The sequence below is a fragment of the Chiloscyllium punctatum genome, chromosome 4 (genome assembly GCF_047496795.1).
Source record: "Chiloscyllium punctatum isolate Juve2018m chromosome 4, sChiPun1.3, whole genome shotgun sequence".
NCBI classification, from domain to species: Eukaryota; Metazoa; Chordata; class Chondrichthyes; order Orectolobiformes; family Hemiscylliidae; genus Chiloscyllium; species Chiloscyllium punctatum.
In genome coordinates this window covers 56,907,013-56,926,029 of record NC_092742.1, presented here as the reverse complement: position 1 = coordinate 56,926,029, position 19,017 = coordinate 56,907,013, and the positions used below count along the sequence as shown (strand labels likewise).

Genomic DNA, 19,017 nt, shown 5'->3' with positions numbered 1-19,017 from the left:
ACAATGTTCTTCATCAAAAGGATTCAATATGTACACATTCTGTCAGAAGTATAACCAGACTAAATCCATGATGGGGAAATTACAAAATGCTTCGCACATTAACAAATTTGAATGACTGTGAGTAATGCTTTATAGCAATGCTTCCCATTCATTTTCCCACTGTGACGCCATTTGAATTGTGAAAATTGTCACAGCATCTTGGTGAAAAAGATGAAAGTAAGGGTCCATTAAAGCAGGAACACAGCAGTTGTAACTTGTTTGGAGCCTTACAGTGCCTATTGTTATGGACTAAGTCAGACCACTCAAAATATTCTTAAGCAGGCAGCTCAGACCATAACTTTGCAATTTGTTTTGGTTAGTGTAAAGTGAAAATTACCCAGATAGCTAGGTTGACTACTAGATTTTAAAACAGACAAAAATGTATTCACAAAATTACACAATGAAGCACATAGAACAGACTAAAGAACCTCTACAGAACTCAGCCTATCAAAACGAGACTTAATTATGCTGGTCCGAATATACACAACAGTCCCAATAAACAGACTCCCTTTAAAAAGCAGTATAAATGGAACACATGCTTACAGGTTGAAGTTGAAGGGCAAAAAAAGAGAGAGAGGGTTTCCACACAGCTCCCTGTTGAACTTCCAGCCAGTTCAAGATGAAACTAAATCTGCCCAGTTAGCGAGCTGACCACTCCCCTTTCTTTATACAGGTCACTTCTAAAATATGACCACTTTGGCCTGAAGTCTCATCTGTTTACATATAAACAAAAGGCCTCTCAAAACCCTTTTCATCTCTGTACCAAACCAGACTGATTGGAGCCCGGCCCGGTTTATTACACCTCTGAAAAAAGTCAAGGACAGAGTCTCCTTGAGCCAAGGAACAGCTTTTAGAAAAAAGGGGACTCGTTTTGTGACACCATAATTACCTTGGTTCTTGTTACTCTCAAATCTTAGCTTACATCCACACTTGGGATCCCAAACCACACTTTGGGAAGCCCTACCTTAGAACATCAGACATTGAAATTCTAATAATTCTATGGTCTCGTTGAAATCATAGATTTGGTCTTATGATAATGAAGTACACTTGTTATCAGGTTGACTGAATGGCTTGAACTGCAATTTAATTCTTCAGATTGACTTTATTTCCCAGATCAGCAGAGGCAGTATAAAACTCTCGCCCGTGTTGAACTTCAATTTGCTATTGAGTGCATAGTTCCTGCATAGTGCAGTTGACATGTAGCTAACTATTAATTTGCAGGACCTATGTGAGCTGGAGAATAAAACTAGAGATCTCCACCCTCGGAAGCACTAAAAGTTTATTTGTGAATGCAGTGCTATTTTTTTGGAGACCACAAATTATGCCACAATACTAGAGTAATAATTTATGTTTCAGTATGGATTAAGTAACAGTTTTATAAGGTATGAAAGTGAACCACAAGAATTTATGTGGTATCTCATTTCATTGGTTTATTTTGTCATCTCAAGTCTCTTCAGCAATTCTTAATTCTAGGGATTATAATACAGAAGCACAGTTGTCTGGTTTATTGATCAGTCAATGTTCAGAATGCTACTGGAATTTTAGCATATACTGTAGTTTGAAAAAAATCTAGTTTTCATTTGATTAAATTACTGCAATTCCCACAGAAGAATAGTTGTGGCCATTTCTTTAAGAGCAGGCAAGCACTGCACTGACGCAAGTGAAGTGCTGTTCCACACACAGGGAGGTTAGCTCTCTCCCTCTTTAAATCTTGCTGCCTGATTCTAGCCCATCTAAACCAGCAATGCAAGCAAAGAAGAAGTGTTTAGACTCGGGCTGAGAGAGGTCAAGTCTCAGATACTACATTATGAAGAGGTTCCCAGGGAAACAGCACATCAGTATCCAAAGCATGCTGCATTGCTTCCAAACAATCATTCAAGCAACAGACTTAGCTTCACCATCGGGTTTCCGGCACGGTATCTGAGATATGTGCAGCTATAGAAAACCATAAGTACAAATAACTCCAAGAATTACTGCAGAAGATGAAGAAGCATTCGGCGAGAGTGGCACCACTAGCTGCTTATGGCACTTCAGTTTTAACAGCTTCAATAATAGAAGGTAATAGCCTTATGTTGCTGGTCTCACTTTTTTTGTATCTTCCTCCATTTTAAAATCAAAGTTACTAGACAGAGTTAAAAAAATGAAATTGTGTCTTCAGAGATAGGATCAAACTGCTATTAAATTTTATAATGTTTAATTCACAAGTAACTAATGAGATGGAGCAGCCTTATAACGGAACATATATTTCCTGTTGTTGCAGTGAATTGCTGATTCTAATGCTCTCAGAATTCTCCCAATCTCTGTTGACTCACCTCACACTACAGTCAGTGTCAGCAGACAAAGAATGAATGAGTTATAAACATCTACACTGCTTAAGTTAAATAGTTGGGATTTCATTGACAATTGGGTTTAATTTAAAAAGATGTCATAATGGAATTAACCTATTTCTCTGGCTTAGCTTTCAAATTTGTTTCTTTGCATAGTCAGTTGAATTTAACATATTGTTTAAAAAATACAGTATGGGTTTTGTACTTCATCGACACAGTAAGCTGTTGACTCTGCACTATTTTATCTATAATTAACTGGAAAACTCCTGCACCTAGTCAGATGTTAATAGGCTAAATATTAAAGACGTTTAGATGTGATTACATCATCTTTCTGATTAGGAATAAAATTGTCTTGATGAGTTTGCAAAAGTTCATGTCAGTTTTGAAATGATGCTGCAGTAAATGAGCTACATGACTTTTTTCAAACCCTTTTGTTTTTAAAGTTTTGCAAGTATATAAAGTACTTCAATTGTTCTAGACTGATAGATGACTGTTGAAGGGCACTGCATTTATAGTGGGGTGTTTAATACAATGGGCAGATAGAGTTGGCAATGATGAGGAATGATGGTTAATTTGGAATTTGGAGGCATGAATTGAAAGATGTCCCAACAAGCTGGTGAGTGCTCAGAGTTATTAATTAGATGATCAGATTGATGATTGGTGAGTTTTAAGATTTTATCCCTCTGTCAAGGCAGTAGTTTAAACTTGTCCAATGAAGGTAAAGGGATTTTTTTCTTCCATTATATTTTTAGGTTGTCTTGTTAAACTGCGTGATGTAATTAAAGGTAACAGTTGAGTGATATTTCTAAACATGAAACCTAATTAATTGAATCACATACAATTAAGATAACAGAACTGGCAATGTGTTGCAGCCGAACACCCACTGTAATCCATAGCATCTACATCTGCAGTAAATGTCTTTGGCATGAGGAACTTTCATTTAGAGTTGATAAGCTGCAGTCTGTGCTCTAGGAAATGCAATTTATCAGGGAGAAGGAAAGTTACTTTGCACTTTGTTCTCAGAGACATTTACACCCCTTAGGCTTGATACTTCAGATTTGAGCTGTGATTTGGGACAGGAGGGTGTGAATGCAAGTGAAGAAGAGATGGAAGTAAAAAAAAAGAAATAAAGAAGCAGCAGCCGCTCCATTTGTTCTACAAATTTGAGGTTCTTCTAGCTTATGTGGATGAGAGCAGAGACTGCAGGATGGATGATGAAACTGACCACAATGAGCTGTGAAACTGATCATGGTGCAGGGAGCCATTCAAGTGGGCTGTGGGAAAAGTAATATGGTTGCAGTAAAAGATAATATGGTTAGGATGTCAGCTACAGTTCTCCGCAATGGTGAGCATGAGTTTGCTTGTGCTGAGATTTAGGAATTCTTCTCTGGGCTAGAAAGGAACTTGTTATGAGAGAGGAAGGATTCATGAGTCGAGGTCCGTGCAGGCACCAATGGATTAAGGAAGAGGCACTGCTGGAGCAATATGAGAAACTAAATTAGGGGGGGTTAAATCAAAGGCAGAAACACAAGAGTAATAATTGCTGGATTACTACCTGAGCCACAAGCACATTTTCACAGATTAAGTAAAATCAATAAATAATTTCTTCACCCAGAGTGTGGTGAGCCTATGGAATTCTCTGCCACAGAAAGTGGTTAAAGCCAAAACATTGAATGATTTCAAGAAGGAGCTAGATATAGTTTTCAGGGCTAAAGGGATCAAAGGGTATGGGAAGGAAGTGGGAACAGGGCACTGGATTGGATCATGGTGGAGCAGGCTCTTACAGCTGAATGGTCTATTTCAACTCCTAACTTCTATGCTTCTGTCAGAGAATGCATGGCTCAGAGGTGGGTCTAAATGAATTTAGATTCATTGGGCACTAACACCATTACTTGGGAAAGTGAGAGCTGTACTTTTGAGACTGCCTTCATTGAAACTAGTATCCTTGTGAGTCGTATAACTAAGGATATACAGAGGGCATGAAGCTAAGACTCACAAGAGGAGAAATTTGGAATGTAAAAGAGGATCAGGCAATAGTGTGGAAGAGCACTATGGGTATTGGTAACTAGACTGACAGGAAAGGACAGAACTCACAACCATAGGAGTATGCCAGCAAATATGTTCAGAGAAAGAAGAAATGTCCGAACTAACAAAGGAGAAAGGAACATTTTGGTGATGGGAGATTTAGAAATCAAAAATAAGAGTGGAGGCAATAGAAAAGTACATCGATGCAGGTAAGAACAAGTTGTGAACAGAGAGTTTAAAGGTAATTGTGCATCTGAGAGTAAGTCTGTGCAGAAAAAATTGTGGTAAAATTGAACTTACTTTATTTGGATGTGCCGAATGTCTGCAGTTAGATAGATGAACTTGTGTCACAATTGGAGATAAACGTTCAGGTCTAATGACTATTACAGAGATGTGGTTACATGATGACTAAAGTTGGGCAATAAATATTCCAAGTGCAGAACATTTGAAAAAGACAGGTGGAATAGGAAAGGAGGTATAACCCTAATAATAATAGATGACACAAGGACATAACGGAGGAAGAATCAGAAGATCAGGAACTTGAATCATTATGGGTAGAGCTTAGAAAAAGTCAGAAAACACTTTGCAGAGTAGATTGTAAGTCCTCTTACAGTAGTTATATTGTTAGACAGAACTTTTTAAAAAAATATTGTTGGGGCTTCTAACAATTAAATGTCAAACCAATCAAGCTACAAAGGTAGTCTTGGAGATGAGTTGTAGAATGATTTCATGATAGTTTCCTACAATAATATTTGGCAAAGCCAATTAGGGATAAAGTTATTTCACATCTCATATTATGCAAAGAGGCCAGGCTAATTAATAATGACATTCTAAAAGATCCACTGGGAAATGGAAATCAAGATACAATTGAATTCCACATTAATTTTGAAAATGACACACTAATCACGAGCAGGAATCTTAAACCTAAACAAAGCTGATTACATAGGCAAGAGGGAGAGTTGGATAAGGTTGATTGGATAAAGAGACTTAGATGATCAAATAAAAATCACTGGGGATGTCCCTGCAAAGGTTCGAATGCTGCTGACTATGGTCCATGTTACTGTCCTTTCTCTAGTGTCCCTAACTCTGGCCCAGAATGTCTAGGTTCAGGTCTCATATGCTCCAGAGCTGTGTAATAACATCTCTGAGCAGGTTGATATAGGAAGTATGTAAATACTTAACACTAAGTATTTGTGGGTGGCACGGTAGCACAGTGGTTAGCACTGCTGCCTCACAGCGCCAGAGACCTAGGTTCAATTCCCGCCTCAGGTGACTGACTGTGTGGAGTTCTCCCTGTGTCTGCATGGGTTTCCTCCAGGTGCTCCGGTTTCCTCCCACAGTCCAAAGATGTGCAGGTTAGGTGAATTGGCCATGCTAAATTGCCTGTAGTGTTAGGTAAGGGATAAATGTAGGGGTATGGGTGGGTTGCGCTTCAGCGGGTTGGTGTGGACTTGTTGGGCCGAAGGGTCTGTTTCCACACTGTAATGTAATCTAAATCTAATCTAAGTAAATAGTGCAAAACAATTTAAAAACCAATTAAAATTGTTCAACAAATTATCTTGCATTAAAAAACAAAATTCAGTGAGAAAGATCCACTTGTGGCTTACTAAGGATTTTAAGGATAGTATGTTAAGAAGAAACTTTTAATAGGATGTCACGGTGGCTCAGTGGTTAGCATTGCTGCCTCACGGTCCCAGGTTCAATTCCAGCCTTGGGCAACTGTCTGTGTGGAATTTGCACATTCTCCTCATGTCTGTGTGGGTTTCCTCCAGGCGCTCTGGTTTCCTCCCACATTCCAAAGACGTGCAGGTCAGATGAATTGGCCATACTAAATTGTCCATAGTTGTTAGGTGCATTAATCAGAGGGGGATGGGTTACTCTTCGGAGGGTTGGTGTGGACTTGTTGGGTTGAAGGGCCTGTTTCCTCACTGTAGAGAATCTAAAAAAAATGTTGTAATAACTCTGAGCATTCTGAATGTTTTAGAAACAGCAAGGGCCCACCAAAATATTAATCAAATGAGAAAGCAAATGTGTGCAAGATAACCAGCTAAGAGTATATTTTTAAAAGATGGAGAAAATATCGTGGGGAATGAGGAAATGTCAGAGACATGAGTAAATGTTCTGTGTCTGCCCTCACATAGCAGTAATAAAGGATAGTCTGAGGGTTAGTAACAGTGAGGCAAGAACTTGAGGTAATTAATATCAGCACAGAAAGTCCTCAGGGGACTAAAATCTAACAATTTCTGAGAACCTCATGGCCTATCTTTTCTGGGGCTCTAAAAGACATAGCTACAGAAATCGTGGATATGCTGGCTACGATTTTCCAAAATTCTCTAGATTCCAGAATAATCTCAACAGGTTAGAAATAGACAAAAGTAACACTGATTTTAAGAAAGGAGTAACTGAGAAACTGAAGAACTACAGCCCAGTTAGCCTGACATCAGTCATTTGTAAAGTGTTGGAATCTATTCTTAAGGAAGTCTTAACGAGGCACTTAGAAAAGCATAGAACAACTAAATAAGTCAATGTGTTTTGGTAAAAGGGAAATGAAGTTTGACAAATTTATTAGAAGTTCTTCAGAATGTAACCGACAGGGTAGGTAAGGGTACGTAGATGAGATATACTTGGATTTCTAAAAGATATTTGATAGGATGCCACAAAACAATGTAACTGTAATTAGGGCTTGGAGTTGGGGTGATGTATTAACATGGATACCTGATTGGTGAATATACAGGATGCAGAAAAAAGGGATAACTTGCTGTGACTGGTTGAGTTAGGCAAGGAACAGTGCTGGGGTCTCAGTCATTTACAAGCTAAATTACTGACTTAGACAAAGAAATGGAGAGTAATTTATTTAAGTTTGCTGACAATACAAAGTCAGGTAAGAATTCAAGCTATGAAGAGGGTGCAATACTGCTATAAAGAAATGCTGACAGATTAAGTGAATGGTCAAAATTGGGAGAGCTGACCCACAATTAGTCACCTTAATGTAATCTTATCTGCAGAGCCATATCCTTCCTACAACATCCTGGGAATGAGCTGTCCCACCCTGAAATGGCAGTGTAATATTCTACAGTGGGAATGGAGCAGGCTTTATTGCTGATAGTGCATCCCGAGAAACCTTCTGATATCAGGTCAAACTGATGTTATGATCTATCAGCATAACCAGAATTTATGACCTTGTGGCTTGGTATAACTTGTACCATCAAGGATCAAACATGGCTCAATAAGGAATGCATGCCAAGCGCATATATAAAAGAAAGTTATCAATCTTGTGAAGCTGCATCATAGGAATACATGCATATTAAACAGCAAAGGCAGTGTGGAATAGATAGAGCTAAGCAATCTCAAAACCAGTGAATCACTGGTGAATAACAGTTAACAACTAACCAGAGGAGGAGACGTCATAAATTTCCCCTCCTATGTGGTCAATGATGCCCTCTAGCACATCTCAACCACTTCCCACACCTCAGTCCTCGTACCTCACCCCTCCAACAAGGACACTGGCCCTCACCTTCCACCCCACCAACCTCCGCATACATCGCATCATCCTCCGCCTACAAACGGACCCCATCACCAGAGATATATTTCCCTCCTCACTCCTATCTGCTTTCTGTAAAGACCATTCCCTCTACAACTCCCTTGTCAGGTTCACACCCCCCACCAATCCACTCTCCCCTCACAGCACTTGCCCCTGCCACTGCAGGAATTGCAAAACCTGTGTCCACACTTGCACCCTCACCTCCGTCCAAGGCCCCATAGGAGTTTTACCTGCACTTTCACACACATCATTTACTGTACCTATTGCTCCCAATGCGGATTCCTCTACATTGGGGAGGCAGGACGCCTACTTGCAGAGTGCTTCAGAGAACATCCCTGGGACACCCGCACCAACCAGCCCCACCGCCTGGTGGCCGAACACTTCAACTCCCCCTCCCACTCCACCAAGGACAGTTATTCCTGGTCCTCCTCCATTGCCACTCCCTAACCACCCCGATGCCTCGAGGAAGAATGCTTCATCTTCCGCCTCAGGACCGTCCAACCATAAAGCATCAATGTGGATTTCACTAGTTTCCTCATTTCCCCTTCGCCCACCTTATCCCAGTTCCAACCTTCCAACTTGGCACCACCCTCATGACCTGTTCTACCTGTCCATCTTCCTTCCCTCCTATCCGCTCCACCCTCCTCTCCGACCTATCACCATTACCCCCACTTACATCTACCAATTGCACTCTCAGCTACCTTCCCCCAGCCCCCCCTTCCCATTTATCTCCCCACCCGTCGGCTCACAGCTTCATTCCTGATGAAGGGCTTTTGCCCGAAACATCGATTTTCCTGCTCTTCGGATGCTGCTTGACCTGCTGTGCTTTTCCAGCACCACACTCCAGTATCCCCATTCTTCATAATGACAGCACACCAGAAGATGAGAGTGAAACTTATGCAATTATCTTTAGCAAGAGGTGCCAAATGGATCATTCATCTAGGTCTCTTCTTGAACATTCAGCCCGACAGATACCTGACTTAAGCCAATTAGATTTATTCCATTAGAAATCAAGAAATGAAGGTGAGGTATTAGATATTGCAGAGACTATGGGCCCTGACAACATTTGGGCAATGGTACTGAAGACTTATGCATACCTATCCAGGCTGATCCATTAGAGCTAGAATAATATGGAAAATTATTCAGGAATGGCTCATCTATGTAAAAGTGAAGAAATTTACTTTGATTAGGTACTACCAAGTTAGACAACTTCCAGTGGTCAGAAAAGTGTTGAAATATATCTTCAATAATGCTATACATGGCATTATTCACCAATGATCTTTTCATTGTTGATAGTTTTAATTGTTGGAAGCCATTCATCTCAGCTTTGGTACCTTGTGTTACTCAGAGTAGTGTCCTAGGCCCAGACATTTGTACTGCATCAATCACCTTCCTTCCAACATCAGATCAAAAATGAGAACGCTTGCTGATAATTGCCCAGTGTTCAGTGACAGTCACAATTCCTCAGCGACAAGAAACATTTATGCCACACAAATGCCTAGTGATGGCAACTCCACCAACAGAGAAGCTAAATGTTACCAAAATAGTTTGCTGAAGTGGCTTAAGCATTACATGTGTTTAAAATGTAAACATTCACTCCCTCCACCACTAGCACACTGTGACAGTAATACATAATGTACTATCATCCCTTCACTGTCTCACAGTAAAAATCCTGGAACTCCATTCCTAGCTGCCTATTGGATATACCCACACCACACGTTCAGTAGCACTATAAGACATTGACTCCCTAGAATCTTCTCAAGGCTAAGTGGGGATGGCCAATAAATAAAAGACTTGCCAGCACCACCTTCATTCTGTGAATGCATAGATATTGAAGGTGTAAGTTGCAGCTAATTTGTAAACTATGCAGTTTGTAGAATAAGGAAATTTCAGCTCTTAGAATTCTGACACATTTTACAACATGTGACTATCATTAGGGACGTAGGCAAAATTGTATGGTGTTTTGACTGTGGGTTTTACATGCTCAGTAAATCTGAAGTGTAAAATTCTGTGAATTGCAAACTGAAGGGGCATGTTGGAAAACAGCCACAATGTTAACAGCAGTTGTACTTCTGCATTTATAACTCAGTGTCCTATTGCACAAGACATTGGTCCCTTACTTCTAGGTGGAACACGGCTCTAACTTTCACTTTTTCTGTTTGGACAATGCTATTAAGTGACACTATCAAATAATTTGTCATTAGAATTGTTTAGAATCACAATTACTCACAAAGGAAAGCTATACACATTATCATTATCTCTCAAATATTCATCAAATAATCTCTTTGAAACACAAACAATATTTTGTATTTAACTAATTCTTGAGTTTGAAAGGCAATTATCAGTTTGATTTGGCACCTATTGTTTAAATTTCTGAGTTCTTTAAAGAAAGAAGTTTATTCATTAAGGCCTCCAAATGGAATTATCACTTTTTCTCTAGTCACAATCAGATTGGTAGTCAACCAATCAGATTGTTCCTGAGCAGTATTCTCCCCATTTAAGCGTCAAGCAAATTCCCAAGGTAAGATCCTCTCAGTTCCACCACCCCTCATGAGCCTTGGCTGTTGCAATGATATTACAGTTTGAATGGTTGATCTTATGTTTTTTCACAGCTCAGATACAATGTTTCTCGTGCCATTATTCCCCCTGCAAGGTTGCTGATACATGTTAACAACAGGACATTTCTGTCTCATGCTATTTTGAAGCAGTAACAGAAAAATATTTTAAACAGCAAGGAAACTGAACTTCAGTGATATGTGTAAAAAGTAAAATTTGTCATTGGTATAAATTCCCAGCACCATGTAATCTTTCTTTATCATTGATATCAGATTTTAAAACAGTATTTTAAATTGAATTATCTATTGCTCTATTTCATAGTGATATCCATAGTAATAAATATATAGATATAGAGTCATAAAGATGTACAGCAGGGAAACAGATGCTTCAGTCCAACTCGTCCATGCCGACCAGGTATCCCAACCCAAGCTAATCCCACCTGCCAGCACCTGGCCCATATCCCTCCAAAGCCTTTCTGTTCATGTACCCATCCAAATATCTTTTAAATGTTGCAATTGTACCAGCCTCCACCACTTCCTCTGGCAGCTCATTCCATACACGTACCACCCTCTGAGTGAAAAAGTTGCCCCTTAGGTCTCTTTTATATCTTTGCCCTCTCACCCTAAACCTATGCCCTCTAATCTGGATCCCCTGACACCAGGGAAAAGACTTTGTCTATTTATCCTATCCATGCGCCTCATGATTTTATAAACCTCTATAAAGTCACCCCTCAGCCTCCGATGCTCCAGGGAAAATATCCCCAGCCAATACAACCTCTCCCTACAGCTCAAATCCTCCAACTCTGGCAACATCCTTGTAAATCTTTTCTGAACCCTTTCAGGTTTCACAATATCTTTCCAATAGGAAAGAGACCAGAATTGCACGCAATATTCCAACAGTGGTCTAACCAATATCCTAGGCAAAAGTGAGGACTGCAGATGTTGGAAACCAGAGTTTAGATCAGAGTGGTGTTGGAAAAGCACAGCAGGTCAGGCAACATCCGAGGAGCAGGAGAATTATGAAGGGCTTTTGCCCAGAACGTCGATTTTCCTGCTCCTCAGATGCTGCCTGACCTGCTGTGCTTTTCCAGCACCACTCTGATCTAAACCCTAACCAATGTCCTGTACAGCTGCAGCATGACTTCCCAACTCCTGTACTCAATGCTCTGACCAATAAAGGAAAGCAAAGCAAACACCTTCACTATCCTATCAAGGAGCTATGAACCTGCGCTCCAAGGTCTCTTTGTTCAGCAACACTCCCGAGGACCTTACCATTAAGTATATAAGTCCTGCTAGGATTTGCTTTCCCAAAATGCAGCACCCTGCATTTATCTAAATTAAACTCCATCTCCACTTTACTGATCAAGATCCATCTGATCAAGATCTCATTGTAATCTGAGGTAACCTTCTTCGCTGTCCACTACACCTCCAATTTTGGTGTCATCAGCAAACTTACGAACTGAACCTCTTATGCTCACATCTAAATCATTTATATAAATGACAAAAAGTAGAGGACCCAGCACCGATCCTTGTGGCACTCCACTAGTCGCAGGTCTCCAGTCTGAAAAACCACCCTCCATCACAATCCTCTGTCTTCTACCTTTGAGCCAGTTTTGTATCCAAATGGTGAGTTCTTCCTATATTCCATGAGATCTAACCTTGCTCACCAGTCTCCTTCAGCAAAAACATGAAATTTGTGGCTCCCATCTATGTTACTTACTCCTTTACTGTCTTACAGTTTAGTCTTTCTATCTAATTGTCCATATTGTATTTACGTTCTTCTTTAAAGTGCACTGTACTCCAGATGCAGCTTCACAACTGCCCTCTGTAACTGAAGCATGATCTTCTGACTTTGGTCTCAATTCCCCTTATGATAAATGATTACATTCCATTAACTTTCCTAATTACTTGCTGTATCTGCATGCTAACCTTTAGTGATTCATTCACAAGGATATCCAGACTGCTGTACATCTCAGAGCTGTACAATCTCTCTCCAATTACAAAATATGCTTCTCTTTTCAATTCCAGTCAAAGTGGAAAATTGCACATTTTCTCAAATTATGCTGCCTTTGTCACATCTTTGTCCACCACTTAACCTATCCATAATTTTTTAATATCTCTTCTAGCTTCTTGTCTTTGCATCGTCTGAAAATCTGGTAACCATACCTTCTGTCCCTTCATTCAAGTCATTTATATAAATTGGAAACAGTTGAGGTCCCAGCATTGATCCCTCTGACACACCATTTGAAAGAGAGCTTTTTATGACAATGTTTTCCTGTTGGCCAGCCAACCTTTTATCCACACCAATATGCTACCTTCTACACCACAAACATTAATTCTCTGCAATAATTTTTGATGTTGCGCTTTATCAGATATCTTCTGGAAGTCTGTATCCACTGGTTCTCCTTTATCCAGAGACTGTGTTACCTCCTGAAAGAGCTCCAATATCTTGGTCAAATATGATTTCCCTTTCACAAAAACCTTTTTAACTCTACCTGATTACATTGAACTTAACCAAGTGCTCTGCCATAGCTTCTTTAATAATAGCATCTAACATTTTCTCTCTGACAGATGTTAAATTAACTGGCCTAGAGTTTTTTGCTTTTCATCTCCCTTACATTTGCTAACTTCCAATTGATGCTATGTTTTACCCTGTCTTGATCTGTTGGAATTTTATAGGTTTCTATGAGATGCCCCTCCCCCATTCTTCTGGATAGTAATGAATATAGTCCTAAGCAATCGAGTCTGTCTTCATACGTCAGTCCTGCCATTCCAGGAATCAACCTGGCAGACCTTTGTTGCACTCCTCCATAGCTAATTCGTCTTTCTTTAGATAAGGAGACCAAAAATGAATGTAATACTCCAGGTATCATCTCACCTTTTGCAGCAAGACATTCCTGTTCTTTTACTTGAATTCTCTCACTATAAATGCCAATGTGCCATTTGTTGCCTTTGCTGCCTGTGTGCTTACTTTCAGCAACTGGTATACAAGGGCACTGTGGTCTTGATGCACCTTCTTCTTTCCCAATTAGATTGCCCCCATTCAGATAATCGGCCTTCCTGTTCTTGCGACCAAAGTGAATAACCTCACATTTACTCATATTATACTTATTCTGTCATGTATTTGTCTACTTTCTCAATTGGTTCAAATCACATGAAGCATCTCTGTGTCCTCTGCACAGTTCACCTTCCCACCCAGTTTTGTATCATCTGCAAACTAAGATTAAATTTAATTCTCTCTTCAGTGGTTCAATTCCTGCCTTGGGCAACTGTCTGTGTGGAGTTTGCACATTCTCCCTGCATCTGTGTGCGTTTCCTCCCACAGTCCAAAGATGTGTAGGTTAGGTGACCTGGCCATGCTAAATTGCGCGTAGTGTTAGGTGCATCAGTCAGGGGTAAATGTGGAGGAATGGGTCTGGGTGGGTTGCTCTTCGGAGGGTCAGTATGGACTTGTTGGGCCAAAAGGCCTGTTTCCACACTGTATGGAATCTAATAAAAAATTGTGATTAGCTCAGATCCAAGCACTGATCTTTGCATTACCACACTAGTCACTGCCTGCTACTCAGGAAGAGGCCTGCTTTTCAAGTGTTCTGCTATTAAATCTTTTATGACAGACCCTAGCATTTTCCTCACTATAGGTCTATAACTCACTGGTCTATAATTCTCTGTATTCTTCCTACCTCCTTTTTTACTAAAATGGTGGGATTACATTAGCTACCCTCCAGTCCATAAGAATTGTTCCAGAATCAGTAGCATCTTGAAGGGTGGACATCAATGCATTCACCATTTTTAGGGCCTTATGGACTTCCATAAGTAATGTGAGGTGTTGATTATCAGATCCTAGGGATTTATCAGCCTTTAAACCTAGCCATGCCCTCAATATATTTCCCTGGAAATACTGATTTCCTTTCATTCCTCACTCTTAATAGTCTCTGTGTTCCCAAACATTGGGATGTTATTCTTTCCTCCTTTTATGAAGACAGAACAAAGTATATATTTAATTGGTCTGCCATATTTGTTCCTGTTACGTCTTCCCTCTGTTTTTTGATTGTAAGGAGCCTACACAGTTTTTATAGTTGGTTCCTGTCTTTTTGAGTACTCGCCTGTTTGGTTTAATTTTGTAGCAAATGTCTTTGATTGTTGTTGCTCAGAAGATTTAAATGGCTGGTATCACAAAGTCATTTTTACAGACTTTCAAAATTCTTTTAATGAGACAAACTTGTATAAAATAAAATCAGAATGTGCTGAAAAACTCTCAATAGGTGTTATCTGTGCAGGGAAAGCAGAGTTAACATTTCATGTCTGTGACCTTTCATCTGAAACACTAGCTCCCTTTCTGTCTGTGCACAGATGTTGCCAAGCCTACCGAGACTACCCAGCATTGTCTGATTTTATTTTACATGTTGCTGAACAAAGAGAGTGCAGGTGCATAGTTCTTGAAAGTAGAGTCACAGGTAGACAAGGTGGTGAAGAAGGCTTTTGGCACTCTTGCCTTCCTTGGTCAGAACAATCAGTATAGGAGTTGGAACCTCATGATGCGGTTTTACAGGACTTTGGTGAACCACTTTTTGAATACTATGTACAATTCTGGTTGTCCTTCCATGGGAAGGATGTTGTTAAACCTGAGACATTTCAGAAAAGATTTACAAGGACTGAAGAGTTTGAGCTATAGGGAGAGGCTGAATAGGCTGGGCTTTTTTCCCTGGAGCTTTGGAGGCTGAGGGGTGACCTGGTAGAAGTTTATAAAATCATGATGGACATGAATAGGGTAGACAGCCAAGGTCTTTGTCCTAGGGTGAGGGAGTCCAAAACTATAAGCCATAGGTTTAAGGTGAGAGGGAAAAGATTTAAAAAGGACTTGAGGGGTAAATTATTTCACACAGAGGGTGAAGTATGAATGGAATGAGATGCAAGAGGAGGTAGATACAATTACAACACTTAAAAGGCATCTGGATGGGTATATCAATAAGAAGGGTTTAGAGGAATATGGGCCAAATGCTGGCAAATATCAACTCTGATCTCTCTCTCTCTCTCTCTTTCTCTTTCAGCTTCTCTGTGGCTGTAACATGTTTTCTGCACTCTTTTCTGCTACCCTGGTGCACTTTGTGTGATCTGCTTATATACCAACCAAAATATCACTTTTCACTGTATCTTGGTACATGTGACAACTATGAATTAATCAATTAATCAATCAAATAGGACTAGGTGAGATTGGGATGTCTGCTCACCACAGATGAGATGGACCAAAGAGTCTGTTTCTGTGCTATATGAATCTAAGACTGTATGAATAGGACCTTCCCTGAATCAAGGAACTTATCTCATTAGACACAAATCTGAGGACCCCAGGATTTCCATCATGATCCAGGCATTTGTCAGCTTCTCATTCTCTGTTACTCAGTGTTTTCCTTTCAGGTCTGTCCTTTTCTTTCAATGGTCTCCACTTGTTGCTATTTCCTCCTGAGATCTCTTCTGGCCCTCCTGCTCTTGAACATCTAGTCTGTGGACAGATATATAACGGAGGTAACTCCAGTGGGGCTGGGAAACTAGTGAGAATGGAGCATCTGCCTTACTCCAATAATTGGAAAGGAAATTTGGGGACAGTATTGTAACAAGTAACTCAATTTGCCACTTTCCTACCGATATACTTCACAACTTTGGACAGAAATTTGTGTGTACCAATGGGTCAGTGTGAGTTGAGTGCAGTTAATGACCACTGTCCCTGAAGATCTAGGCCTGAGGCCCATAATCTGCTTTTAGGGTCTGGGCCTGGCAATTCCCTTCCTGTACTTTTAGTTAGATTATTAAATTTGACATGCATTTAAAAGAGCTTAAAGCCAATCATTGATCATGGTTGGTGCCATAGGTTTCTTCTCAAAGAAAGTGATTTTGAACTAACAGCTTTTCCACCTCCGAGGAGGTGCTTTGTACTATATTTAAATCATTTTATTAAAATTGTTAATATGCAACTGATCCTGTCTTTATAAGTGCACTACGTGCATTTGGTCGTTCACACTCAACTTACCACTCTCATTTGCTTTCATCTGCCACAATCTCCAAAATGTCCTCACATTGCAGCCAAAACAGTTCCACACCATATTTCTGAGTCCCAGTCCCTGAGTCACCAAGAGGCAGTGTACAACACATACTAAATTTTATCTCAAGGTGTCTGCAACTTCTGACTGATCTTAGCCATCTTACCTGAAATGACGGAGAAGAACACTAAGGGTAGAATCTTATTGGGGCTGAATGACACGGGCTATGGTGAGAAATCTGGGAGAATCACATGTGAAGTCCAGGGAGACATCAGGAGTAGCATGTCACATTTTCCAGCTAAGTTGTAATCGAGTGGAGATTCTTGCGAGGAGTAGCGGGATGTCTATTAGCAGAGATCATTGCTTCTTATCCCTCTCATTAACACCAAATCTTACCTCATTAACATGCAGGTTCCTATTGTATCATCCACTGGATAGAAGAATTTCTGATATGAAAGGTAGTGCAGGTACCTGGTGACTCCTGCTCACTGTTTGTTCCTTGGACAGACATTTTGGACTTCCAGGGCCAACATCACAGGACACAAACCCAGGCAGCTGCCTCATGCACCCCATGTGAGGAGAGGTATATACAATGTACATGGGGAGGCAGTGGCCTAGTGGCATTATCACGATTGTTAATTCAGACCCAAGAAATAATGTGGGGACCCGCCACAATAGAAGGTGGAATTTGCATTCAATAAGAATCTGGAATTTGGAATCTAATGATTCACGGATTCATTGACAATTGTCAGAAAAATCCATTTGGTTCACTAATGTCCTTTAGGGAAGGAAATATGCCTTCCTTTACCTGGTCTGGCCTACATATCGTGGATGTGCTGGTGTTAGACTGGGGGAGACAAGGTCAAAAGTCACACAATACCAGGTTATAGTCCAACAGGTTTATTTGACATCACAAGCTTTCAGATTGCTACTCCTTTGTCAGACACTGACAAACAGGCAGCGTTCCTAAACCTTATGATTTCAAATAAATCTGTTGGACTATAACTTGGTGTTGTGTGACTTTTGACCCTGGCCTACATGTGACTCCAAACCCACAGCAATGTGGTTGACTCTTGACTGCCCTCTGGGCAATTAGGGATGGTCTAGCCAGCAACCCCCTAATCCCATTAATTAATTTAAAAAGTGTCCACAGACACTGGCATCCGACATGTGCCCGTCTCTCTGCACTGTCATTGGCAAATTTCTAATCCACATACAGCACCTTTCTGCACCTTAGTGCTACACTTGGATGTGCACTGGCAACTGTCATTGCAATAATGCTGCAAGGACACTTAGCTCACAGACATCAATTTACCTCACAACTGAATCAGGCTGAATCTCAGGGCTGCTGTCCTGCTTTCTTAGCACTTAATTTACACCTACTTGGATGCTCACAACAATCTTTGACCTTCCCTCCTTTTCACTGCTTTGCCCTTTATCTGCAATGTAGTGCAGACAGAAAGCCAGGCACCTGGTCACTTTTGGTAGCAGTCAACAGTCAAGGTGTTGGACATGTTGTTGAATAACTCAGTGCAAACTTACACATACAGAAAGCCAGCAGCATGCACTTACCAAATGACCAAGTCTCAAAGTTTAAGGGGAGTAGGCCTCAGTGGGGTGATGTAAGTCAGGCTACCCCAGAGCAGTCAGTAAAGGACTACTTCCATAAGCAGTCAAGGGTCACAATCAGTCATCCGTTTGGGGCAGTCACTGAATTCCATCTTAGTACCTTCTGGCAGTGGGCCGTGGTCAGTGCTGTGAGTCAGTTGAATGAGTATTGTGTTGAGTAGGGTGTGAGATATCAGGGGGCACTGTTGCAGAAGAAAGGTAGAGGATCACTGTTGGGATAGCAGGCAGCAACCTAGGATAACAAGAAATCAAGGGCATTGTGTTATGTAAAGGTATGGGAGGACATGGGATGGTGTAGGAGGAGGTCTGATGGATAGACAAAGTCATGTGACAGAATACCTTTCATTTGTGTGGATGAATGAATCTCCAACAAGGCTGGAGTTCCAGGATTTTGATTCAGTGACAGTGAAGGAACAACAATATCTTTCCAAGTAAGGATGATGTGTGACTCAGAGGGGACCTTGCAGGTGGTGGAGCAGAGAGACACTCTACAGACACCAGTGGTGGCTGGGTAACAGAATATATTCAAAACTGATTTAGAAAGATTTTTGATTGTGAAAAGGTTCCAGAGGGCTGAGGAGAAAGTTGTGTTAAGGCCACAATCAGATCAGCCTTGATCTTTTGAATTGCAGAGAAGGTTTAAGGGGTGAATGACTTTTGCTTTTTTTTATGGTCTGATCATCTTACCTTATGGTACTTAAGATGAATAATTGCTTCTTAACATTCATTATCAAGATTATATATGAAAATTAACCAGAGTGGGCCAGCTAATGCAGCCACTGACACCATAGAACAGTATCAGAACAATTAATATAATTGAATAATCTAATTCCCACAACAATATTTCAATTAATTGTGGGGAATGTTAT

At 40.5% G+C, this 19,017-nt stretch overlaps 1 protein-coding gene across 3 annotated transcripts in view; it reads left to right on the top strand.

Moving 5' to 3' along the window:
• Positions 1-19,017, top strand: part of slc35f4 (solute carrier family 35 member F4) — a 191,947-nt gene that overhangs the window by 105,019 nt on the left and 67,911 nt on the right. The window contains exon 1 of one of the 3 annotated variants that reach the window (XM_072568804.1): positions 1,818-2,097. The exons of the other annotated variants lie outside the window; for them this stretch is intronic. Within the exon in view, the coding sequence (XP_072424905.1) occupies positions 2,022-2,097 (76 nt within the window). The 5' untranslated portion in view covers positions 1,818-2,021. Of the gene's footprint in view, positions 1-1,817; positions 2,098-19,017 lie in introns of those variants that run through there. 3 annotated transcript variants of the gene reach the window in all.